Below are 24,983 nucleotides of genomic sequence, written 5' to 3' on the forward strand. Positions count from 1 at the left end.
TAATGAGAATATTTATGTTTATAATCAATATGTTAATGAAAATTGTTTTGCTCATTTCAAAATTGTTAGTTAACCAAGTTTGCAAAATTAAAAAATTGTTACATTTTAAAATTCTCCGTAATGTCGACAATATAGTTAATTAAATAAAAAAAGTGTGTTTATTACACGTAAGTGGTTATTTATATTATAAACATTTAAGCCCGAATAGCCCTGCTGCCTCCAACTTCTCGCTATTGCACAGAATTATTATCAATATGTAATATAACAATGACATTTTGACATTTGTTTAAAAAATATAGGCTATTGTATAAAATTATAATATAAATAAAATCTTGGTAAATAATCTTATTTGTCACTGCATATATTTTTAGAAAATGTTTATTCGCTCTGAGCATAGACAGTGGCGCCCCGGGAAAAAATAGTTCGAGCGGCCACCGTGATCATAAATTATTTCTTTCTGACTACCTGTTAAGCTTGACATCAGCGCCAGCCCTCCCCTCCAACGAGGCGCACACAGGGAACACTAGGAAAAGTGTACTTTTATTACCCAAAAATTCGGGTCTAGAATTACAGTACTCCATCGCTAATCCTATAATTGACTTGCTTTGTTTTGGCGCCTGCTGCTTAGGCCCCTTATGCATACCTGCTGCTTAGGCCGCTCGTGCCTACCTGCTGAAGGTAGTCAAGCCATAATTCAAAGAATTCTACTCCAGCATGAACGAATCGATATTTCGTCATAATTTATATCGTTGCCAGAGTTTTTATCGGCTGTAATGCATGCTCGTCCTCCAAAATTAATAAATTCATAGAAAACTGTCGCTGTAACCCCATCAGACGACGATATCCACATGCGGCCTTTATATTTTCGGCGAAAAATCGTGCGTATATTAGGTGTAGGAAAAGTTGACACGCTTGTTAATTGGCCGGGCCGAAATCGAAATCGTGCCATGCTCGTGATTTAAACGCGCCTCGTGTGTGCGCGCGTCCGCCGCGGAAGTGCTGTGCGGACACGCGACGACGATGGCTATCTTTCCTCATCGGCCGCGAAAGCCGTTTCATTCATAATGCACGGGCCGAGATAACTAATCGTCATGGGCTACACACTCGGTTAAAGTGTCGCCACAGTTCGTCCTGCGACTTTTATCGACTCGGGCGTCGTTGTAGCGCTGCCGTGTTGAGTACTTATCCACCTACAAGTGCATCGCCGACGATGCGTCATGAGGCCGACATAGTCGCGGGGAACCTGGACGAGATTTTAACTGGTGCCCCGCGCGAGAACAATGGCGGTGGAGCGACGCAAGATCTGGTACAGTCTCATCCAGGTCTATCGGGAGTTCGCCAAGGAGTCTTCGGTTCACGGGATCAAGTACACCATACAGGCCAAGACGACGATCGAGAGGTTTGCAAATAAAAATCGACTCATCCGCAACGAGGAATCGCATAATAACGAAGGCGAGTTTTGTGCTCTTGCAGATTGCTCTGGTTAATCGTCGTCATCATCTCGCTGGTCTGCTCCGGCCAATTGGCCAATCAGTTTTACGAGAGGCACAAATCGGCGAACAGGCGGACGACCGTCGTAACGAATCAATTCCCCTCGCTGAAACTCGCGATACCCGCGGTGACGCTGTGCCAGGGGCACTTGGTCTCGGCCGAGCGGCTTCGACCTTTCTTGACCATGCAAAAGCGGCTGTAAGCGGAACTCATACGTATAATCGCATGTGTGTAAAATGTACAAGTTTCAACTACGTTTAAAAGATAAAACGACGAAATCGGCATAGGTACCTGCCGAGGGGACTGACGATCGACGACTTCGAGCAAGGGCTGCGCTACCTGCGCGAGATCGTCTATCCGTCGAACCAGTACTCGGACGAGCTGGAGAAGCTGCAGCGGATACTCAACGCTAACCGCATGAGTCTGCCTCAGCTGTTAGAGCAGATCTCGCCGAACTGCACCGATCTGCTAGTCACCTGCATGTACGAAGGCCGCAACGAGTCGTGCGACGAGCTCTTCGTGCCGATTCTCACGACTTACGGGATTTGTTGCTCGTTTAACAAGGCCGTGCAGAGAAGGTGGCAGACCGCTTTTACCAGGTCATTTTTCGAATCTAATACTTGGCATGTAAATTCTTCGAGTTTTTTTCATTTTCACGTTTCCAGTGAAATAAACGGCGGAAAAAATTCCAGGTACACGCCCAAGGTCAACCGCGATCTCTACAGCATAAACTTTGGATCCCGTTACATTCTGTCGGTTTTATTGAAGCCCTACAACACGAGCGATCGAATCGCTTCGATTACTTACGGCGACGGCTACAAGTTCCTCATACACGAGAGGTACACCCGCCCGGGCCCTAACGCCGTCGAGTTTATGGCAGGCGAGGCTTACGAGACAGTCGTCGGCCTGTACGGCACTTGTCTCACCAGCAGCCCCGAGGTCTTAAGCCTCTCGTCTAGTCAAAGGGACTGCAGGTGAGCTATTATACGTTTTCAATGGGGAAATCCCTGAAAGGCAAACTGCATGCCTTTCTACTCGAACGACATGGATCGACGAGATACGATCTGCAATCTGACCAACTGGCGCGAATCATATCCGAGATTTACTCGAAAACCCTTCGCGACTGCGACTGTCAGCCCGACTGCGAGAATACCAAATACACCGTGTCCATCACCGGCGAACCCTTGAACGCAGCTCGCTTCAAACCCGGAATATTTTAGTAAGCGCGACGACGTTTAAAGCGCATTAATTTTAAGGTATTGCTTGAAAACACGCTTTTCTGAATGTCAACAGCAACAAAGCGAGAGAATACCCTAATTCGACGGCGCTGCACATCACGTTCGCCGGACAGGCTGCGGTACTCGAACGTCGAGAGTTGGTTCTTTCTTGGATAAACCTCGTGTGTGAGTGTATGATTGATAGAAGATATTTTTGCTAATCAGTATAGAACGCATACATGTTCCTCTTGCAGCTTCACTAGGAGGCGTGTTTAGCTTGTTTCTGGGGTGCAGCTTCATCTCCGTTATTGAGTTTTTCTACTTTTTCATATTTCAATTGGTGAGAAAGTTGCAAACGAGACGTGCCCAGTAATGGCACGAGCGGCCGAAGCAGCGGCAAAACGAACAGCGAATCAGACAGAAGTCTTCTTTAGACAAGGAGATTCTGAAATCGGTAAATTGATGCTTCTTGCATAAAACGTGTGTATGAGAATAATGAGAGATATTTTTAAATAATTAAAGTTGCTATTTAATACTTCAACACGTTTTTAGTGTAATGGATGTATAGAATGTGTACATGAATCAAATGGAACAATGCTGATTTGTATAACAGTCAAAGAGTATGGAATATAAAAACAATATTCTTTATCTACTTAATTTTACAATACAAAAGATATATAAATGTTTTTTTTACAGTTCCACTGAGAGACATATTCGGTTTATATTTATTCCTACTTTTTCGTTGGTCAATTAATAAGTAAACAAAGTATCTGTGATACGTACATTTTGTAACAAGACTATATTTGAAATATCTTTTTTTGAAAATAAAAAATAAATTACTTATAAAAACGTAACTTACAATTAATATACAAATAGAACAATCATCCTTTTCTCATACTTCTATTCTTCATCAGACACATCATTCTCTTCCTCTGTGACTTCATCTTCTTTTTCAACATCATCTTCATCATCTGTTAACGTTTCATCAACATCTTCAGCCTCACCTTCCACCTTCGATTTTTTTGGTGATTTTGAGTCATTTTTCACTTCTGTCTCTCCATCGTATATCTTTAAAGGTTTTGATTTATTCTTGGGTTTCTTTTTTTTATTCTTACTGTTGCTAACGTTCTTAGAGAATGTTATTGAACATTTTGTGTCACGAAATGAAGGCCATTCTGATTCATTATTAACATAATGCTGACATAATTGTGTTGATGACATCTTTACTTTTGCTAACCTAGAGTTTTTAATCATTAAAAATTATTTAATTTCTATCATCACACACAATCTAATAAATCATATTTTTAAGTACCTTTTTCCATTTACCAATCCCTTTATCAAAGCAACAGTTCTAGATCCTGGAAACGCGTCTTTTATTTCTGAAGCCTTAACACCAGCAGGTATATTTGATACAAATAGACTAGAATGGAAAAATGGAATTTGATTTATGATTACAACAATAAATAGACAATAAAAATAGTAAAAACAGGCATATCTAAAGCTATGAGACGTAGGTACTCACTATTTTCCCAATTTGGGATCATCTGTAGGGTCTGGGACAACAATCTTCTTCTGCTTTGGTTTTTTCTTCTTCTCTAAATTTATAGGTTTTGGTGGACCCGCGTAAATGGGTTTTCCATCTACTAACTTTTTTTTTAAAGCTTTCATGTTTTTTAATTTTTCTTCAACATTAGGGAATATTACATGACAATATCTGGCAGATTGTCGAGGAATCTTCAATTTAATATCTCCAAAAAATAGGTCTTTGATTTCTTGTTCATCTTTGATCGTGTGTGGCAATCGAATGTATAATGTTCTGCTCTGTTCTTCTTCGATTTCTAAAGATGTGCGCCTGCGCATCCTTGTTTTGTCTAAACGCTTGGGCTTAACCATGATTCCCCTATGTGAAACAAAATATTGTTCATAAATAAAGAGCATCTTCAAGAATGAGATATTACTCAATTTGGTGACAAAATTCTTTCTATAACAAAATATATTTTGCATTGATTGTTTAAAATCTATAACAGGGTACTTCAAGAAAAGGCTTTTTTGTATGCTTACAAAATCGTGATCGTTACCATAACTAACGTACAGGAAACTTTTTAAAAATTTAACCTACAAATTCTTGCGACAACAATCGTCATCAGTAATTTGCGTCTGAAGAGATCGGATTCGTGATTGAACGAATAAAATGGTCTGCCTCGGACAAACGAGTAGCTAGTTAAAAAATTGTACACTAACTCACCGTTTATTAAACCAAAAAGACAATTTTCGTTAACAGAGAATTCAAATCTCTTAACACGCTGATCCACGTGCGCTACCTATATATATATATATAATGGGTGCGGGCCGCGGAGAAAACTGAAAACATCAAAACAATAGGGACTATTCCATAATCATTTTGGTGTCTGACGTGACAGCTTGTCATGTGACCGTTCCGCGACGACCAAAATGGTTTATCACAACAGACCTATCGCGACTTATTATCATTATCGACGATTTGAGACATATATACATATATATATATATAGAGAGAGAGAGAGAGATGAGATGACACACATGAGCCAAACCTGCGAGGGCTGCGAGTTGCTGCACGTGCTTTGCGCTTGTTATAAGCCGCCGAAAGCGCGGAACAACATAACCTCCCGGTTGCCGCTCTAATCAGTCGCACGAGATATGCCAAGCAAAGTATCCTCGAGATCGCGATTATACTCGCATTTTTGTAAACATTCATAAAGTGGTTAAAAAATTATTTTACTACCGTCTATTGGAAAAGGCTGCAACAATGTTGATTCAAAACTTGAGGACGTTGTGCGAACGTCGCGAAAGCTATCGCAATGCGTTTGATGCCTACCTCGATTTGACGGTAAGATTGCATGAAAATATTTAAATACTTACTTCAACAAGAAAAAAATTAGAATAATGACTAATAGTGTAAATTAACTACTATCCTTAGGAAATAACACAAGATTGCGAAGAACTAATACTTGAGCAACTCCGCGATATTTTAATGAATCCCGAGTTTGCTAAAGATGTTGCAGAATGTTTTCCACAATTACTTCTTATTTTACTAACAATGTCCATAAATAAAGACAAAGAACCTGCAACTGATACAGCTGATGCTGATTTAGTGCACAGAATAAACTGTGCTGTAATTGGAAAACTAATTTTAATACATCCTGATGTTTTAGGGTGAGTTTTAAGTGCTAAAACTTTTTAAAAAATATAGTTGTAAGCAAAACATTAATTATTATCAAATTCTAGGTTTGCGTTACAATATTTTGAAGCCAATCCCCCACCGTTCATAAATCCAACAAAAACTAATGGGGAACGTCCTAAATTGAAAAGACACAAAATTCATCAGATTCCTAGAAAAGTATCTGACTATGAAATTGTCGAAGCGTGTTTTAATATTTTACAAGCTTCACCTGATCACTTCAAGTACAAATGGAACTGGTCCAAATTTTATAAATATTTAACAAATAAAGATGATAAAGTGAAGTGGTAAGTTGTGATTTTTTAAGTACATTGTAAAATATGCAATTATAAAACATCAATATCAAATTTAATCTTCTGCCATATGATTTTAGGATTGCAATAAAGTGTGTAGGTATAGTTTTGGAAATGTCAGAGTTATTAAGATTGAATTGCGCTAAAGCTTTGATTGGTGACATTGATCAATTTATAACTGAAATCAAAGATACTAATGCAAATACTGTTTTACAACTGGAAAATTTCTCAAAAGATGTTAAAGAAATAGCTAAGAGAGTTCCATCTGTTGTCTCAGTTGCGGGTGTATTATTACCAGTTTTTAAAAACCAGCTGAAGGATACAGACACTGATTTAGTTTCTGTGCAATCTATGGAAGAAAACTTACGCTGCTTAGCTCTAGCAGTAGCTTCTAGAAAATGTATTTGTTTGCAAGGTTCTGTCGGATGCGGTAAAACAGCAATTGTTGAATATTTGGCAAAAATTACTGGCCATGGCCCTTCAGACTTCATCAAAGTACAATTAGGAGATCAAACAGATTCAAAAATGCTTCTGGGAACTTACAGATGTACAGATATACCTGGAGAATTTATATGGCAACCAGGAGTACTAACACAAGCAGTAACTGCTGGGAAGTGGTTACTCCTAGAAGATATTGACAGCGCTGCATTAGATGTTGCCAGTGTCTTAAGTAACTTGATGGAAACTGGAACCCTTTCAGTTCCTGGTTACAGAGACACGATTCATGTCAAAAGTGGATTCCAATTGTTTGTCACTCAAAGATTAATACTAACAATGTCTGGTCTCCAAAAACACACATCTGGAGCTACAAGTTTATTGGAAAAGCACTGGCTATGCGTGAACATGGAGCCACTGTCAAAAGAAGAATTAGTAACTGTTGTTCAAACATTATTTCCAGTTCTCAATACTATTGCTACAAGGATGGTAGATGTCTTCTTATTATTTTCAGTAGGCAATCATGATATGAATACTTCTAGTGACGAAGATGAAGGAAAAATTTTGAAGACTGGAAGGTTGATTTCAACTAGAGATTTAATCAAATGGTGTTCAAGAGCCACACTTGACTTTGTAGTTTCATCACCAGACTCAGCTTTAAAATTATTTCAAGATGCGATCGACATATTTTGCTGTTCAGTTCCTAATCAAGGTATGTTTCCATTAACAGAATGAATTTTCAATTTTTTATGTATTTATACTTTCTAACTTTTATAACGTTTTGCAGATCAAAGATTGGCATTATCTATAGCCATTGCTAATAAATTGGGAATTATCAAAACGAAAGCTGAGTACTTTGCTCAGACCCACAAACCATCAATCGAATTGAAACCCGACTATTTTGTCAGTGGACGGAGCAAACTAAAAAGGAAGAAAAATCAAGTTACCCAAATTGAAAGAGGTGTAGCCAAATTTTCATTTACTCGCCCATCAGCTTGTTTACTGGAGCGCATCACGAGTTGTGTGTCACAAAATGAACCAGTTTTGCTTGTTGGTGAGACTGGTACAGGAAAAACAAGTTCTGTGCAATATTTAGCTCGCAGCACTGGTCACAAGTTGATAGTGATTAATATGAATCAACAGAGTGAAAGCGCTGATCTTCTTGGTGGCTACAAACCAGTTGATTTGAAATTTTTAATCTTTCCTATCAGAGAAGAATTCGAGCTACTGTTTCGCTCATACTTTGCAGTAGAACCAAACAAAAAATTCTTATCACACATTGCGACCTGCTACCAGAAAAGTAAATGGAGAACTTTAGTCGGCTTAATGACTACCAGTACAAGTGCTGCTGTCAAAAGATTAAGATCTAAAATCACAAGTATAGAAGATGAACCCAAAAATCCGGAAGAAGCTAAGAGCAAAGAAACTCTCGAGAAATGGGAAAGACTATCAGCAAAACTAGATAAATTGACATCTCAGGTAAAAGCTCAACTGTCTTTAGCTTTTGCTTTCATTGAAGGAAGTCTCATAAAAGCACTTAAAAAAGGATACTGGGTTCTCCTTGATGAAATCAATTTGGCCAATGCAGAAACCTTGGAGTGCCTATCAGGTTTGCTCGAAGGCTCGTCAGGCTCGCTATCTTTACTCGAAAGAGGTGATAAAGAGTCCATCAAAAGACACCCTGACTTCACGGTGTTTGCCTGCATGAATCCAGCTACAGATGTAGGCAAGAAAGAGTTACCTGTCGGTTTGAGGAACAGATTTACAGAATTCTACATCGACGAGCTTACCGAATTCTCTGACCTGCAGCTTCTCGTAGGCTCTTATTTAGAAGAGTTGAACTTACCAGCTGATAAACAGAAGGCCATAGTAAAATTTTATTTGAACGTTCGCAAGGAAGCAACTTGGAGTTTGTATGACGGAACGGCTCACAAGCCCCATTACAGCTTGAGAACACTGTGCAGAGCTTTGACTGTAGCTGCTGCTAACCCATGTGGCATAGTTTTAAGATCTCTGTACGAAGCTTTCTGTCTGAGCTTTCTTACTCAACTGGATCATAAATCGTATCCTATTGTCCAGAAGATGATAGTCGATGCCATTTTGGATAAGAAGTCGGCCAAAGCTGTGATCAGCTCACCGATTCCTAAACCAAAGTGAGCAGTTCTTTTGCAGTACTTTAATTCTTATTTACTTAACATGAATGAACTTAATTTTTTTATACTTACTTTTGAAGGTGCTCCCTACTGGAAGACTTCATCGAATTCGAGGGTTACTGGGTAGTAAAAGGCAGTACGGAGCCAGAAACTCCAAAGAACTACATTCTGACCGAATCCGTCCGCCGTAATCTACGCGACGTCGTGCGCGTTGTGTCAATCGGCAAGATGCCTCTGTTGCTCCAGGGTGACACCTCCGTTGGTAAGACCAGTCTCATCACTTATCTCGCCAAGGCCTCAGGTCACGTCTGCGTGCGAATCAACAACCACGAGCATACGGATCTTCAGGAGTACGTGGGCAGCTACGTTGCCGATGAGTCAGGCAAACTCGTTTTTAAGGAAGGAATACTCGTCGAGGCTATGCGTAAGGGTTACTGGATCATCCTAGACGAATTGAATTTGGCTCCCAGCGATGTTCTAGAGGCGTTAAACAGAGTTTTGGATGACAACAGAGAGCTTTTCATACCCGAGACTCAGGAAACTGTTAGAGCCCACGAAAACTTTATGCTTTTTGCAACTCAGGTAAAATTGGAATATTAATATGACTTAAGTTTAAGAAGCTGTAGAATACAGGAAATTCATCTTTTCCTATGCTTTCAGAATCCACCCGGTGTATATGGTGGTAGAAAAGTCTTGTCCCGAGCCTTCAGAAATCGTTTCGTCGAGCTTCACTTTGATGAGATTCCGGCCCAAGAATTGCAGACTATCTTGCACGAACGCTGCAGTATGCCACTGTCCTACTGCAAGCAAATAATCGCTGTGATGACTGAATTGCAAGTACGTCGAAAGAGCACGGCAGCGTTCGCCGGCAAACAAGGTTTCATCACTCTTAGAGATTTGTTTCGATGGGGAGAAAGATACCGACTTGCTCCGGATATGGGTGAAAAATTGTACGATTGGAGTCAACATCTAGCAGACGAGGGTTATCTTGTTCTTGCTGCTAAGGTTCGCAAACCCGAAGAGGCTGAGGAAATTAGGTAAGTATCATTTTTTTTCAATTTTCAAACTATACCCCATACGTATTGGCGAGTAAAATATATAACTTTTATGACTTTAGGGAAGTTATAAACAAGCACTTGAAGAGAAAAGTGAATCCAGAAAATTTGTTTACTTTAAGCGAACACACATCTCCCGTTACGAAACCTATTCTAGAAGCGATAGAAAAAGCAAACGCTTCTTCCTTCAAGCATGTTGTATGGACTTACCATATGAGAAGAATGGCAGTTCTCGTCAGAAAATCATATCAGTTTAAAGAACCAGTACTACTAGTAGGAGAAACTGGAGGAGGAAAAACTACTATTTGCCAACTGATCGCTCATATGAATGACAAAAAACTGTACATGGTCAATTGTCACATGCATACGGAATCGTCCGATTTTCTGGGTAACTTACGTCCAGTAAGAAGTCACGCCGATGAAGATAATCAAAGATTGTTTGAGTGGGTTGATGGACCCTTGATAAAATCTATGTTAAGCGGGGACTTTTTCCTTGCGGACGAAATATCTTTGGCGGATGACAGCGTTCTTGAAAGATTGAATTCTTTACTTGAGCCAGAAAGAAGTCTTTTGTTGGCAGAAAAAGGAATCGACGTTGGCGAAGACTCTAAAGATGTCGATAATACCATCGTTGCCCACGAGGATTTCTTCTTCATCGGTACAATGAATCCTGGTGGTGATTATGGAAAGAAAGAATTATCCCCGGCGCTCAGAAATCGTTTTACGGAGATCTGGTGCGATGGATGCACAGAAAGAAAAGACTTGCAGGCTATTATCGAACACAACCTTAGTGAGGAGGTCGGCGATCGCAGAAGCGTATTGGCGGACTGTATTTTGAACTTCGTCGAGTGGCTACAGACTTCAGATGTCGGAAAACGATTCACCGTTAGCATAAGAGATATTTTGAGTTGGGTAAATTTTATTAATGCTTGCACTGAAAAGAGTGGCAGCTACAAATTGAGCCTTTGCGACGCTTACTACCACGGAGCCTGTCTTACTTACATCGACAGTTTAGGATCAGGATTGACGAGCATGGAAAGGTATAATAAATAAAACATTTTTTGGAGGAATAACGTATTTAATGATGTGTATCTTTTCTAGTTTGGAAAAGCTTAAATTGTTCAAAGATAACGCCTTCGCTTTTCTGGAAACACAAACCAATACCTTGAATGAATCACCAGCTGACGATTCAATGGAAGTTGATCCGGATCTGCCAGATCCTACGGACGTGTTTGGAATCCCCCCATTTTTCATCCCGAAAGGCTCTAACCCTTGCGAGGATAATGCATCGTTCACTTTCCTCGCTCCTACTACGCAACAGAACACCTTAAAACTTCTGCGAGCCCTTCAGCTTCGTAAGCCACTGTTGCTCGAGGGTAGTCCTGGTGTTGGTAAAACAAGCCTCGTCTGTGCTCTTGCAAAGGCGTCCGGTCACACTTGCCTGCGTATAAATCTGAGCGATCAAACAGATGTGTCAGATCTATTTGGTGCTGATCTACCCGTTGAAGGTGGTAAAGGTGGTGAATTTGCCTGGCGTGACGGTCCATTTTTGCGAGCTTTGAGAGCAGGACACTGGATTTTATTGGATGAATTGAATTTAGCCTCGCAGTCTGTGCTCGAGGGTCTCAATGCCTGCTTTGATCATCGAGGCGAAGTATACATTCCCGAATTAGGTGAGTGGAATATGTTCGTTATCATACTTTATACTTATCGAAACATTGAAATAATATAATACTGTTATTTTTAATTAGGAAAAACTTTCACGGTAAAACCAGAGACTAAGTTATTCGCATGCCAGAATCCATTGAGACAGGGTGGAGCAAGACGTGGATTGCCCAAATCCTTTTTAAACAGATTCACCCAAGTATTTGTGGATGCGTTGACAGACGATGACTTGATATTCATAGCAGCTTCGCAGTTCCCACAGATAGATAAGGATGTGATTGGCAAGATGATTGAGTTTAATTCAAAATTAGCGAAGGAGGCTGGAGTATCTTGGGGCTACAACGGGGCTCCGTGGGAGATGAATTTGAGAGACGTCAGTAGATGGTGCGAAGCTACAATTGCTGCTTCTGACGATGATAGAGAGATTTGCAATCCAGGAAGCGCTGTAGAACTTATCTATGTGGATAGAATGAGAACCAAAGAAGATAAGCGCAAAGTATGATATTTATACATAACTATTTCTTAACGGTTACTTGATATTGATATTTATCTACTATTGTCTGATTTAAGGTGAAAGAAATTTATAATGAGATTTTTGCTGAAGGAAATTATCCAGTTTTATCTTCACCGCTGGTGCATATAACCGATGAAAATGTACACTTTGGAGAAGTGACTCTACCGAAAACTGACACGTCTTTCTGCAGCGATCAGAACTTGTTGCTTCTTCGAGATCAAATATCGACTTTGCGTAGTCTAGCACAATGTGTCAAGATGAATTGGATGTCGATACTTGTAAGCCACTCGGAACTAAAAATTTGAATAATTTTATTAAATTCAATGTATTTCATGAATATTGTACTTTGTGCTAGGTTGGAGGATCTGGTTGTGGAAAAAGCAGTGTTGTGCGAGTTTTAGCGCATATGACGGGTCAGAAGCTACAGTCGATTGCGGTGAATTCAGCGATGGACACGACGGAAATCTTGGGCGGCTTCGAACAGGTATGTCGCATTTATTATTCGAATTTATTATTGTTATTTTGATATAATTAAAGCATATAAATTGTTGAAACTTTGGCTCATATGCAGGGTGAAATAACTATAAATAATGGTGATATATACATTTTATTTTTATACACGGATATTATAATGATTCAAATTGTTTCTTCTGTCATTAATTCTTTCCATTCGCGCGTATTCGTACATTAGTAATAATCAATATTACTATGGTTAAGACGTATTTACTAAATTCTACTAAAACATCATTCCAAGTTGTCCAAGTACGACACCAGTTTTTTGTTTTCTTAAGTATTTATGCATTTGGTTAAGATTTCGATATTTTTAGGCACAATTGTTTACATAACATTATTAGTATTATTACGAGTTTATCGGCCATGCATTGCAAGAATGGAAAATATCAGCAAATATTTCTGATAAGTAAAGTGCGCGATTTTTTTATTGCACTTAACGTTGAAGAAATAATAGTAATTTTACATTAATTAAGATAAAATATTTTGTTCGTTTCTCCATTAAAATTTTTCCAAGCAGTCCATTTCTCATGGACAATATTCTATTATTACAAATCTTCGGTCTTTCTTTAATGGCACATACAATAGTTCACTAATTGCTAATTGACAATAATCTGCACGCAACGCTCCAATGGGCGGACTATTTTAGAATTATCAAAATCCATTCTCCTGCTGTTGTCTTTCTTTGTTTTATTAGCATTTTTATCGCAAGCCTTTTTTCATGTATTGAGGAAAGTCGCAATTTTTACGTTGTCTATGCGAAAAAATAATTGTTTGAGATCGCATTCTTATGATACAACTGGATCGGCACGGCCGGACTTGATTTATCATGGTTTCTTTTAACAATTTTCTACGTTTATTTTAGAATCTGTGTTTATTTCAGCATCTTTTAGATTTTGTGCTTTTTAATTTGAAATCAATCATATGGGTATTTCTGTTAAATTTGCGCTGCCATATACGTAATTTGGTTTCAATAATTATACAATCATCATGAGCTTATAATATATACATGTACAATAAAATTGTGATTTCCTAAATGACGTCGAATTTTCGTTGTTTTGTCTGACAAAAAACTCAGCTTGAAAGCAACTTTCGAATATTAATTTTATTGATCATTATAAGTTATTATCTGATCATTCATTATTAATTTATATTAAACAGTTTTATAAAATTACCAGTCATAAATGAAAAACCCATATGAAAATTTTGTTTATGCAATATTAAAATTCTAATTATTATATACAACCTCGTGCTTTGAGATTTATAAATGTGCACTCACACCCACTATTCTTTTTTATTTCAAATATAAGGAACTGTGTGCCTGAACGCCCAATAGTACTTTAATCATTAGATTTTTTAATGTTCTGACAATAAATATACATTATACCATAATGCATACTTGGGATAATAGATTTCTTTGCGCTTTCTACATATGATTATATTCCAATGTTTTATTGCTATATTCATATAAATCTACCATCATAAGTTCTTTTAACACAAATTATGTAAATATAAAATAATCGTGTGTAAATGAAAAACTAATATAAATTTATAAACGTATTAACAATACTTAAGTATTCTTTCTGTACAGGTATAAATATTTTTATTTTTCTTTCTTATAAACTTGAGTATCACTAAGAAGATTATTTACGCATATATTTCTTATGAAGCACTGTACCCTACAGTCTATAGATAATTTTGTGAAATATATTGATCTTATATTTAAAATTTACTTGAAACAAAAGTATGGGTTAGAGAGTTACGTTAATTATAGAAGTTTTGAGCAATCAATATAATACTTTCATACATACTTAAAACGTCATATTTAAAGACTGTATATATGAATAGCGATTGCTGCATATGTATTCTATAATTCATATCTCAAATATGACGTTGCGATACTCCAAATACAGTAGAATTATCTTAAAATATGATGGAAGTATACATTATTAAAAAACTTAATATAAATTACGAGTTCGTCGTCAATGTTAAGCTCGATTATATTTACAAAGAGCAGTTTCAGAAGTACTTAGCATTTATCTACACAGTTAATTTCTCATGTATGTTTTTAAAGATTTTTCGGATCGATTTCTCAGCTAAATCTGCAGTCCTTAAAAAAATGTAGTCGCTCTTCTCAAAAACTTATGTAATTTACGGGAATAGTATACTTGTTATACAATTTTCATAATGAATAGAATAACAATTAGAATAGAATAAAGTAACACGTAACATTCATAAATATATATTCAAATCCCATCGCACATTTAACATCTATGTAACAATTAGTTACACATAACATTGACGAAAGGATATTCTATTTGAATTTCCAATTTGAAATGTTGGATCTTTTATTAATGATGCCAAATTATATTCTCGATCGGTTTATATACACTATATCTCTATGTTGTCGTTAAATAAAATTACTTTACCCAAATGTAAGATTCGTTGAGATGAAGACCCTGATCTGAAAGTGGATAACACACCTAAAAATCTATACAACACGCAATGACATAAAAAATCGATATTTAATCACAGATCATATGAGAATTGTGGTCGTCAACTTTAAATTGTTTCCAAAGGGTGTAAAAAATAAGTGACGTATTCGGCAACGAGCTGTAAATAATACTACTCTAAACGTATAGACGACATGCGCTGTTTATGAAATATTTCAGTCTGCAAAGATTTCTTGTCATATAATTGCACAGGTCTTCCGAGTGCGGATGGATAATACTTTATGTGCCCTTTGCACTTTTTCTGCAATTGTTGGTAATTCAGCGATTTTCAACTCTCTATTTGCTTTGATATGTGCAATATATGTATCTGATTATCGTATTTCAAAGCCGTCAGGTTTTAATAAAAAGCTTCTGTTAGAACTTATAAATTTGTCTAATCGATACAGTCGTAAAGTCCATTGGCACTCGAAAAAGTCAGTATCAATTTTAATATTATAATAACTTAATACTTGATCAAATCTACAGTCGACTACCTTAATCAATTACTTGAGGAGTGCTCAGCAAAAGAAGGACAAAGAATTTTTCTGACGCACACAATTTAAAGCTAAAGACTTTGAATAGTACATGCCTTTTTCGAATTCGAATAAGAAGTTGGGAAGCAATAATACAGTTTACGAAAAATACATCAATCTTTTTTTTTATTTTTGATGTCTCGCTCATCCACAAAAATAAGAACCCATACTACTATACCCGTCGAAATTCGAATCACAACCTCTGTCTACAAATATCATACTTGATCGCCAATTTCGCTAAGTACTCCTCCGTAATCCTACGCATAAGAGAATCTGGACTTCGGTCGATACTTAACAGGTACTTGGAAGAGCGACACTTCAGTTACATATTTGGCTTATAATCGTGACTGACCGACCAACGGAACTTATTATTCCGATATTCAAAGCTAGCATAGATATACTTCTCTCTTCGTATTTTTGCAGTTGAGGAGGGTACGATTGTTCGTCCGCTCGCAACAGCTTACTCACTCGGTATGTCACTGCTCGTTGGGCTGATTGTCGACTGCAGGTCGTGCAGCTCAGGGGGTGGCGGCAGCAAGAGGCTTGGTCGCCGCGAAAACTCCTCCTCGTATAGGCTCGTCGTGCTCTTAGGCCTCGACGTTATACTCCACGGATCGAGCCCGTCGCTCTGAGAATAGTAAAATTACATCTGGAATTAGTTGTCGATATTTATTTTATCTAAAATTTTTCTTGGCGTGAAATAATGCAGTTCGATGGTGTTGAGTATGTGTCTAGCTTTGGCGATGCACGCAAGAGCATTTTGCTTCATGTCATTATCTGAAAAATAATCCAGTTGAACTTCCGTAAAAATGCAGTAAAAACTTATTTATGTGCAAATGCGAATCTGCTTTTATATGTTTTGGTTAATTGAATTCTAGTCTGCCTCTTTTATCGTTCATAGTAATTAATAGAGAACGAAGGAGAGAACCATCAATCAATCTTTCATCCTATCTTAGTTACGTCAAAAAAAATGTGATAAGTTTTTGGCCTCATAGGATTTTCTCCCTAATCCAATAACACACGCATATTGCAGGAGAGATTGATTGATTGTTTGCTTGCATTCATTTGTGCTGAAGCCGCGTTTGCCATTAAGCGAAATCATTTCGTAAAGAATAAAAGATGCATTCATAATTGCTCGCATCGCAGCTAAACTTTTCCGTTGCGTTGTCATTGCTAAGCTTTGAAGCGTGTGTTACAAAATTAAAAATCATCTTGGAATAGTCTGAGAATTTTCCTGACGTTCAGGACAAGGCAGTATATGAACCACAAGCTACACATTGCTTGTTTTGAACAGCAGTTTTCTCAGAAAGCTCAAAGTTAGTCGGATGGAAGTTTAGATGAGTTTTGGCGATCGCCGTACTTCGATGACAAACTATAGCGAGGTGATGGTATTATTTCGTCATTTTCATCAAACTCGGAGAGATGTTTAGATAGTTGCAAAAAGAAACTAAATTTGGCAGAAAATGCATTTGCACAAAAGCAATAATAAATAAAATTCGAAGTAGAAAAAACATTCTTATGCCGTAGAGTTTGGTTATTCTCTGAGCATGCACGTTCAAATGATGGATGATAGAAACTTTAGATTTTGCCTATCGATGCTGCAACAATCTACTTTCACTGCTACTCTATGCTAATAACAATAAAAAATCGTTATCTAAATATTTAAACAAATGAATTTAAATTAAATAGTTGATTATTATTTAAAAGTCAGTCGTGGAACAAATTAGTATTCTAGAGCTGGATTCTTTTTATATCTAAGTATGACAAACATTGTACTGTTGTAAAACTATAGGATTCTGACAATATTTGCCCACGACTGTTAGTTATGGTAGAGATTATATTCTGAAAAAATGAATGAAGTTTAAAAAATTAAGAATACCTATCATTTTTCGCTGACCGACATTTTAATGACGTCATCATCGACAAACCATAAACTGCCTTAGGTTAAAGTAGCTAGAAGGAATAAAATAAAAGAGATGCGATAATAAAAATAATAGTTGGGAAGAATAGAAAAGTCTCCTACATCGGTAATTCAATTGGGCCGCATATCGTGTATTAGTTCTATAAATTGTCAAATCGAATTCGTGGAATTATAAAATAAACTCGGATTTGCCACCTATATAGAAACACCTCCCCGAGTTTTCATAGCTGTTATAAATCTATTCTCAGTACAAATAAAACTGTTGAATAAGGGTCTGGACGTTATCCTTTCATTAGAATTAAAAATGTCATACATCCGCGGCGGCGTTTTTACGCGTATATCGCGCAACAATATCTGATTCGAATAATCGTTCGATTCCGCACGAACGAGCGCGCGTATAAATCTCGCGTTGTCTCTGATGGAGCACGCATGTCGTAAACCGAGTCGCAGCCAGCCATGAACCAGCTCAACGATCGCTTACCATCATGTGATGCTTGGGCTGAGGCGGCAGTGGAGGCTTGAGCAGAGCGACGTCGCTGAGGTCGCAGGAGGTCGCCGGCTGGGACACGTAGGGCAGCTCGGGCGTGGCGGCCGGCAGCCTCAGCTGCGAGTCGTAGCGCGGCGGCACCTGCTGCACCTGCATCGGGCTGCCCGGTGCCGTGGCTCCGAGGATCCAGCGGGCGAAGCTCTCGCAGCAGCCGCAGCACACGTCCGTCATGCCTTGGCGCAGGCCCCGGTGCAGCGTCAGGAACAGGGTCGGGTTCACGAACGCATGCACGTACGCGATGTGCAGCGTCACCTACGGTAGTATAGTTGAAAAAAGATTTAAGCTGCGATTCGATCGCTTATTATTCAGTAGAGTGGATTCAGGGCCAACCGCAGGCTAAATAGTAACGACGGTATACAGCATTCCGTTTGCGGCCGTCGTCTGACCAAACCGCCGGCGAATCTACTTATCTGTCTTCCTCAAGCGTGCGGTTACTCCCAACCGTCTCTAGACACTGCCTGTTAACGTTGCAGACGCCGAGCCAACTATTCGGATCAAATGTTGGAATATCGAACAATGCGCTGTATCGGATTTCTAATCGCACTATTTGTAAGCCGTGCACCCGAATTTACCCGAACTTGTCCGTAACGATTTACTATACAACAATTCTGCAAAATCAATTGAGCAACTGCAGGAATTAGTAGGCCGCGGCCTAATGGGATCTCAAAGTGGTCGCGGCCATGATATTTAGCTGTACCGCCCGCGCTTGCACTACAACAGCAAAGTGAAAGTTTCGGACTATAAGCGAGTAGTGCGCGACGTCTGCCGAGCAAAGCTCTCCCGAGGGAATTTATCCGGCCCTACACTACACGCCAAGTGCATAATCTCCCTTTGTAAATTACAGGCGCGCAGCCATTTGAACGTGTATGTACTGCGCTCGCTGTGGAAATTAATTTAACGCGTATATGGGCTCGTATCGCTGGACGTTTTCGGAAGGAACCGTGCCAATAATCGCGTTGTTTGTCATCGACAGCTCTCTCTCTCTCGGGGACATTAATTATTCATCGGCTGTATTACGCCCCGCGATCGCGCGTGTAAATGTGCTCGGATTTCCCCTGTAACGGCAGTTGGCTTTTTTGCCCCCGTATTATATATCTATTACACTGCGTTTGACCCTGCACTGTGAGTCCGTCGCTATATATAATATAGTTAACAAGTTGCGTCGAAACCATTATACGGCATTAGCTGCAGCGTTGGAAAATTAACAACCTTAAACTCCGGCTGCATAAACTTGCGGGCTTGTTTTAGCTCGTTTTTTGTCCAACTTCTTAACGACTCTGCCAAACTAAGGCGACGAAGTGTATAAGCTATTAGCCGGCTGTAGTCTGGTGAAAGGCAGCTTACGCGCTACGCGAATTAATTACGAAAAAGCGATCAATGTACCCCGCACACATCAACGCGTAGCTCATTTCCTTATCAGCCAAGCTAACAATCTATTTCACGCGTATCCATCAACAGAGCTGTATATAGTAGCTATGTAGGGCGAGGCAATTTCTCGGCTGCATCGAATCCACCGGAGGAAAAATTCGATTACGAACGAACGCACACACGAACACTGTGCACGGCGTCACGTCGCAAGCTCTCCCCGATAGTCAAAGTACAGCCGGGCATAAATTTTACCGGCGCATACAGCGTAATTTACGGCCAGAGTAGCGCAAGCTCAAAGGCGCGCGCGATTCCTTCCTTCCTCTTTCTCTCGCGCGCTGCCGTGTTTTCGGTTATTCTCAGGCGCGACGCTCAACTTTTCCCATCCATTCGGTCAGCCGCCAGGCTCTGGTCACCGTCTCTCCACGAGTGACCCGAGCTACTCGGCCGTCGAAGCTTTCGGAACGGCTTCGATCGTTCGTCAAACTCGCCCCTGGTAAGAGAGTGTTTATTGCCGCTTTTGAGGAGATTCCTGAGCTACCTCGCGACTTTGATTTAGCGACGAGTTCGCGCCATTTTTCTCTCTTTTATACGGGACGAGTGTAAATCAACCCCGAGAACTGGAAGTATCGAAGGTCGGAACTCGATTTGCATTCGACTCTCTGCTCGGAGAAAAAAACTTCTTTTGATCACGCGTGCTCTCTCCTACGCGGGATTATACCGATCCAATATTTTTAAGTATCATCGAACGCACTCGAGTCGAGAGCGCGTGAAATGTAAATCCTACCGGCGCACACTCCATTTGCATATTCTCCTTATCACGCGCGTTCGGAAGTCCGCGCAATGGCGCGGCCGAATACGTTCGTTTCTATGTAAATCGTACGATCGAGTGTCTTCGCGTTATCGGCGAGCCAGAGCTGCAGCGTAAAATTTTCACGCCGAGACTTATTCGTATAAGCGGTCGATCGATATACCCTAAGCTTTGCAGATGCACGAGAATAAGCGATGAGTCCTATAGTGGATATGCAGCTTACGCGAGGGGAATCTTGTTTGGGGTCGGGTTTGTAAAATTCGTTATGGATCTCGTGAAAGTTTCGCCGGCAAAGTGTAAAGAGAAAGAGGCGACCGAATCAGCGGTGTAGTATCGTCGACTAGGCTTTAGCAAACTTGACGGGAGATTGGATCGGAGTGTAGAGCTTCCCACGCTGGCACAATTTGAAGATTACATCTCGTGCGAAAAAACGCATGATTTTTACGTACCTCGTAGCCCGTGGTGTTTCCGATCGCCGGATGATGCACAAGCGTGACGAAGAAAAGCGGACCCCAGAAAATGACGTAGGCCGCGGTGATGACCAGAAACATTTTCACCCTCTGGACGCCGTCCCGCTCTATTCGCCGGAGATAATTCCTCATCTTCCGGTGCTCCTCGATCGCCCCGACCCTCTGGAATTCCGGCAGAGAAATTAGATACCGCTGATGCACATGTGACTCGGAAATCATTTCTTGCTTCGCGTTAATTTCTTTTCCGCGCTCTTTCATCAACCAAAACAAAAAAAAAACACCCATATTAATGAACGTACAACGAAGCGCGTATCAATCATCCTGAACAAAAAACCCCGTCGATCTCATTCCGAAGCATTCGAGCTGAAATAACAGCGAACTGTCTAAAACATCGATTAGTTCCCGGATAGTTTCTCCCTCGCGCTGAAAAAGCAGTACACGACCGAATTAAATTCCGTTCGCGAAAAAAGCGCGCAACCCGATTTCGCGCACTATAATTAGTCCACCCGCGCACACATGCTATCCCAGCCATATCGATCGGAGCGAGAGTTTCCTTAGCCAGCAATACGTCGCGAGAGGAAATTTCCTACTTACCTTGGGCGTACCGCTGCTCCTCCTGACGTCGGCGGAGCTGCCCTCGGCGAGGCCGTTCGGACCGCCAGCGGCCCCGGCGCTCGCGCCGCCCGTCACGCTCACCAGAGTGGTCACGAGTCCGGTCACTCGCACCTGAGTTTGACAAGCCGCAAAATTTCTGAGTTTAGTTTCAGCTTTTTTAAGGAGGGTGGGACTACTCTCTCGAACGAATTTTCACGCGATGATGCGGGGGAGATTTTATGTACGCGCTGCACCGGAGGCGCACAGGCATTGCGTTGTACGTTTTCCGGACAAGATGAAAGTTGGCTCATGCATGTTTGATGCACAATCTGCGAAGGAACAATTCCATTGTTTCGAATGGGGAGCTATTTTACACGGCTAAGCCCGGGTTATTTAGCCTTTCGCTCGCTCGCTCGCGAGGGCTTAAAAGGTTTGCATGCAAATCACGCTATTTTCATCATCGTCGTGCGCGTATTATCCTTTGTGCGCGTAAACTACCGCCCCGCCGAAATTATCCGACTATGGCTGCTTTCTCCGCTTGTCCGAATTATGTCCGGTATCGTTTTCGGGAGAAAAATATACTCCGGGCCGCGTGTACGTATGCAAATGCAGCCGCGAACGCGCTGAAAATACATCAGCGAGTATCATGTAGCGAATAACGAAATTTGCAATTTAATATACGCATTGTCGCGCCGCGCTTTATTCGGTGCTTTTGTACGCGGGAATCAGGACTTCATATGGGTCGCGGCTGGATTTAGTAATTCGATGCACAAAGAAGAAGTATATGGAGGTATAAAAACGTACCGCCTCGACGTTCGGCTTCGTGAGGTCCCGGTGCAGCTTCCTCAGATGGAAGAGCGTGAGACCGACGCAGATGATGTTGATGAAGATCCAGAGCAGGTTGAGAATGTAGTGTCGGAACGGCCCGTGTACCAGCGGACAGCTCGGCTCGTTGTGTCCCGTCTCCGTATTGGCGGCCAAGGCACCGCTCAGGAAGGTCGGGCCCAGGTTTATCGTGATGCTCGCGAACCAGATCATGAACGTGCCGAAGATTACGCACTGCGGACACGCGGTTATGGCAAATTTTATATCACTGGCTGTATAGCTGGAATTTTCGACGTCGAAAGAGTCGCTTGGCTGCGCGTTCGAAAATTTTACCAGTATAGGTATACTTGTAATGGCGCATCTGTAAAAGCGTGGGCGCAGCAGCTTCATCAGCGAAGCCAATCTGATTTGCTTCTGGCTATCGCTGCGTGCACTGACAATGGCGCTTTTTCAAATAAACGGCCTCGATGCATTACTGTCAGTGCGCGCGCTTTTTCGAGGGCGAATCTAATAACGTAGATCTAGAAATTTTTCTTTAAAAAACGCGTTATCGACAGATTTTGACTAACATGTTTACCCAAGTCTACCTCTAAACAAGCCATAATCACCTGAGGCGAGTCCATGAGAATGGGCTGTCCGATGTCGGTCTCCTCGTCGTTTTCCTCCTCGAAGACGGGGCTGTCGTTAAGCACAGTCGTAAGCATGTTGACGGTGGACACGGTGACGAGTAGGAGGAAGGCCGTCTCGACGAGTGAGCACTTATTAACCGGCTGGCAATTGAGGATACTCGAGCCCAGGGGCAGCAGTATCGCCGCTCGCGCGCAGTCCACCAGCGCTTGATGGAACAGCAAGCCCTGCGACCATCTGCGTCGAACATTTTTCTATTACAATAATATCTTGCACCGGATGAAAACGCGACCCATAAATCGAATCAACTTCACCGCGGAATAATAATAATTATTTGAATAACGTCACTGACCGATACCATTGTAATTCAATTTAACCTTATTTGTCACCGGCAGTGTAGCTTTCGATTGATTTTTCTCTCTCTCTCAGTCCGGTGGCTGGAATTCGAGCGCGATATAATTAATCACGCTCGTATAATTCCGGTTCGCAAAGTTTTCATTTTAATGCACACGCACCGCGCTGCTGCGCAGAAACTCCGCGCGAAGTTGAAGCCATAAATAGCGGCCGACTTGATTAACGAATTCGCGCTTTGTACGTGGCAACGTTTATACCGGTGCTAAGAGTTACGATTGCAAAGTAATTAAACTACTTGTTCGACTATTATGAGCGGCCGCAACAATCGAATAAACAGCACTCGAGTGCGCTGACCCCTACAATTAGCGGCCGCGTAATGGCCCATAAAACTCTTGAACCCCGTGAGATCGCGGACTACTCTAGTGAGAGAATTAACGGTCAGAGTCTGCTTAGCTTTAATGCGAGGTACCTTCTGAGCGAGCGCTTGCCGAGTATGAGGGCCATGAGCATGATGTTGGCGCCCATCCCCATGGCGCCGAGGCTGAAGATGACTGTGGCCTCGGCGACGCCGCCCGGGTGGCACTGGAACACCTTTGTGGCGTTCGACGTGACATTGCCCGATGCCCCGATGCCGAATCGCAAGTTGGCCCCTATCATCGCTACGGCTCAACCTGAAAACAGACGAGTTATCGTATTACTCGCACGTGTGTCACGCGTGCGTAAATCACCCTCTGGAATGGACAAAGTTTTAGGAAAAAGGGACGTTATGCAAACTACTTCCGAAGAATATCGCTCAATTTCGTTCAGGGCTCTCGTGTGTGTGTGTGTGCCACTGTGTAACAAACATCGGCCTCTCGAATTTTAATAGCCAAACGGTATAGTGGTGCTTGACCGGTGCGCGCGCGACACGACGACCCATTTCCCAATCGGACAGCTAATTGCTGGCCGGCCGCAGTTAATGAACCCCGACGATTATATTCGCGCAGAGCCGAAATGCAAACGGAATGTATAATGCAAACAATTATCGCGAGAGGCTGTGAGGAGCGGGCGCCGCGTCGAAGGGTCCTCTGGACTTTTCGACAAGGCCTGGCCGTGTGTGTAATGAGCGAGAGCGAGTCTCGAGATTGATTTCGATTAATTATTCAGCTAGGACTGCCGGGGCCGATAGCGCGAATGTGGAGCGACGGATTCGATGTTGCAGCAGTTGAATCTCCGCAGTTCGGGGGTGTGGTCTGATTTATTTCGTGGGTTAATTTCGCCGGAATAGGATCGGGCTTCGGTGGGGTAACGGGATAATTGACTTCGTCGTTGGAAATCGTAACGAAAACACAATATTCTAGAGTGAAGATCCGCTCAACTAAAAGAAATCGACGACGGAAGCCGGCAAAAATTTCTCCCTCCTCCTCCCACGCGGTGCAGCGGACGATTTCGATTGTTTACACGAATAAATTCAGGCTTGCGCCGCGCTTTGTTTCATCAGAGCTGGCCGGCGGTGCGCTGTTTGCGCTAAAAATAACGGCGAAAAATAGAGTAAGAAGAAGAATCCGTCATCAGCGAGGCATTCTCTAACCAGCGGCCCACTATTTACCCGCCGGTAACCGGAGTCAACACGGAAGGACAAGGCTGCGAAAATGCAGTCGAATAATTTCGCCGAGGCTATACCGCTGAATAAACATTTCCCTCTCTCTCACTCGCGAATGTTCGAGGACTTTGACGCTTTTTTCGCACAGGATACGGCAGCTCCGCGTTCGGTGCTCGCGAGCGTGTAAACCAATGTGTCCCGCCGCTGCTGCTGCGCTCGGATAACAAACTCTGTTTGTCCCTCTTTATTTTGCTTGGACGAGTGTAATAACAAGAATTTTCGTCGCTAACCGCGCCATACTTTTTTTAGACT

General features: G+C 41.3%; 5 protein-coding genes across 9 annotated transcripts in view; 3 read left to right on the forward strand and 2 right to left on the reverse strand.

Annotated features, from left to right (window-relative positions):
* The first annotated feature begins 1,112 nt into the window (after positions 1 to 1,112).
* Positions 1,113 to 2,496, forward strand: LOC103317918 (sodium channel protein Nach-like). Of its 2 annotated transcripts, XM_016983110.3 has the most exons (4): positions 1,122 to 1,399; positions 1,474 to 1,689; positions 1,779 to 2,090; positions 2,184 to 2,496. In XM_016983110.3, the coding sequence occupies exons 1-4, from the start codon at positions 1,281 to 1,283 to the stop codon at positions 2,467 to 2,469; spliced, it is 933 nt and encodes a 310-aa protein (XP_016838599.1). In that variant the 5' UTR covers positions 1,122 to 1,280; the 3' UTR covers positions 2,470 to 2,496. The 2 variants fall into 2 exon arrangements, with proteins under 2 accessions (XP_032452596.1, XP_016838599.1); XM_032596705.1 differs by having other exon boundaries at positions 1,113 to 1,399; positions 1,779 to 2,496.
* Positions 2,470 to 3,333, forward strand: LOC103317917 (sodium channel protein Nach-like). Its single transcript, XM_016983111.3, has 4 exons — positions 2,470 to 2,710; positions 2,785 to 2,894; positions 2,963 to 3,188; positions 3,261 to 3,333. Exons 1-3 carry the CDS (start codon positions 2,487 to 2,489, stop codon positions 3,079 to 3,081), a joined length of 453 nt encoding a protein of 150 aa, XP_016838600.1. The 5' UTR covers positions 2,470 to 2,486; the 3' UTR covers positions 3,082 to 3,188; positions 3,261 to 3,333.
* LOC100120052 lies at positions 3,214 to 5,083 on the reverse strand. 3 transcript variants are annotated; one of them, XM_003424114.5, is made up of 4 exons: positions 4,954 to 5,083; positions 4,231 to 4,608; positions 4,021 to 4,128; positions 3,214 to 3,945 (listed from the first exon to the last, which is right to left on the reverse strand). In XM_003424114.5, the coding sequence occupies exons 2-4, from the start codon at positions 4,599 to 4,601 to the stop codon at positions 3,609 to 3,611; spliced, it is 816 nt and encodes a 271-aa protein (XP_003424162.1). In that variant the 5' UTR covers positions 4,602 to 4,608; positions 4,954 to 5,083; the 3' UTR covers positions 3,214 to 3,608. The 3 variants fall into 3 exon arrangements, with proteins under 3 accessions (XP_003424162.1, XP_008216275.1, XP_031780786.1); XM_008218053.3 differs by lacking the exon at positions 4,954 to 5,083 and adding an exon at positions 4,770 to 4,804; XM_031924926.1 differs by lacking the exon at positions 4,954 to 5,083 and adding an exon at positions 4,770 to 4,804 and having other exon boundaries at positions 4,231 to 4,689.
* Positions 5,084 to 5,270: 187 nt separating this feature from the next.
* The window catches only part of LOC100120017 (midasin), a 93,578-nt gene continuing 73,865 nt past the window's right edge, over positions 5,271 to 24,983 (forward strand). The window contains exons 1-12 of the mRNA XM_016982618.3: positions 5,271 to 5,574; positions 5,665 to 5,900; positions 5,973 to 6,212; positions 6,299 to 7,365; positions 7,441 to 8,806; positions 8,887 to 9,388; positions 9,467 to 9,843; positions 9,924 to 10,901; positions 10,963 to 11,534; positions 11,613 to 12,022; positions 12,097 to 12,318; positions 12,396 to 12,524. Coding sequence (XP_016838107.2) covers positions 5,494 to 5,574; positions 5,665 to 5,900; positions 5,973 to 6,212; positions 6,299 to 7,365; positions 7,441 to 8,806; positions 8,887 to 9,388; positions 9,467 to 9,843; positions 9,924 to 10,901; positions 10,963 to 11,534; positions 11,613 to 12,022; positions 12,097 to 12,318; positions 12,396 to 12,524 — 6,180 coding nt within the window. The 5' untranslated portion in view covers positions 5,271 to 5,493. The remainder of the gene's footprint in view (positions 5,575 to 5,664; positions 5,901 to 5,972; positions 6,213 to 6,298; positions 7,366 to 7,440; positions 8,807 to 8,886; positions 9,389 to 9,466; positions 9,844 to 9,923; positions 10,902 to 10,962; positions 11,535 to 11,612; positions 12,023 to 12,096; positions 12,319 to 12,395; positions 12,525 to 24,983) is intronic.
* Positions 12,629 to 24,983, reverse strand: part of LOC107980715 — a 52,898-nt gene continuing 40,543 nt past the window's right edge. The window contains exons 2-9 of one of the 2 annotated variants that reach the window (XR_001728862.2): positions 23,559 to 23,760; positions 22,717 to 22,972; positions 22,088 to 22,342; positions 21,284 to 21,415; positions 20,669 to 20,851; positions 17,978 to 18,295; positions 17,455 to 17,528; positions 16,092 to 16,203 (exon numbers count right to left, since the gene is read on the reverse strand). Coding sequence is in view for 1 of the 2 variants with exons in the window: in XM_016982617.3 (XP_016838106.1) it covers positions 16,036 to 16,203; positions 17,978 to 18,295; positions 20,669 to 20,851; positions 21,284 to 21,415; positions 22,088 to 22,342; positions 22,717 to 22,972; positions 23,559 to 23,746 (1,500 nt within the window). In the remaining variant the exon portion in view is untranslated. Of the gene's footprint in view, positions 16,204 to 17,454; positions 17,529 to 17,977; positions 18,296 to 20,668; positions 20,852 to 21,283; positions 21,416 to 22,087; positions 22,343 to 22,716; positions 22,973 to 23,558; positions 23,761 to 24,983 lie in introns of both variants that reach the window. The other variant, XM_016982617.3, reaches the window with a different exon arrangement.

This window comes from Nasonia vitripennis, chromosome 2, assembly GCF_009193385.2.
Source record: "Nasonia vitripennis strain AsymCx chromosome 2, Nvit_psr_1.1, whole genome shotgun sequence".
NCBI classification, from domain to species: domain Eukaryota; kingdom Metazoa; phylum Arthropoda; class Insecta; order Hymenoptera; family Pteromalidae; genus Nasonia; species Nasonia vitripennis.

Bases quoted from the DNA above. Each gene is read 5' to 3' on its own strand.
- LOC103317917 (XM_016983111.3), top strand. From the start codon at position 2,487: ATGGGGAAATCCCTGAAAGGCAAACTGCATGCCTTTCTACTCGAACGA. The intron at 2,711-2,784 runs GTAAGCGCGACG...GAATGTCAACAG, and splicing joins TTCAAACCCGGAATATTTTA to CAACAAAGCGAGAGAATACC. The intron at 2,895-2,962 runs GTGAGTGTATGA...TTCCTCTTGCAG, and splicing joins TTCTTGGATAAACCTCGTGT to CTTCACTAGGAGGCGTGTTT.
- LOC100120052 (XM_031924926.1), bottom strand. From the start codon at position 4,789: ATGGTAACGATCACGATTTT. The intron at 4,690-4,769 runs GTAAGCATACAA...ATTTTGTTATAG, and splicing joins ATGGTAACGATCACGATTTT to AAAGAATTTTGTCACCAAAT. The intron at 4,129-4,230 runs GTGAGTACCTAC...TTTCCATTCTAG, and splicing joins GATCCCAAATTGGGAAAATA to TCTATTTGTATCAAATATAC.
- LOC103317918 (XM_032596705.1), top strand. From the start codon at position 1,281: ATGGCGGTGGAGCGACGCAAGATCTGGTACAGTCTCATCCAGGTCTAT. The intron at 1,400-1,473 runs GTTTGCAAATAA...GTGCTCTTGCAG, and splicing joins GCCAAGACGACGATCGAGAG to ATTGCTCTGGTTAATCGTCG. The intron at 1,690-1,778 runs GTAAGCGGAACT...AAATCGGCATAG, and splicing joins TTGACCATGCAAAAGCGGCT to GTACCTGCCGAGGGGACTGA.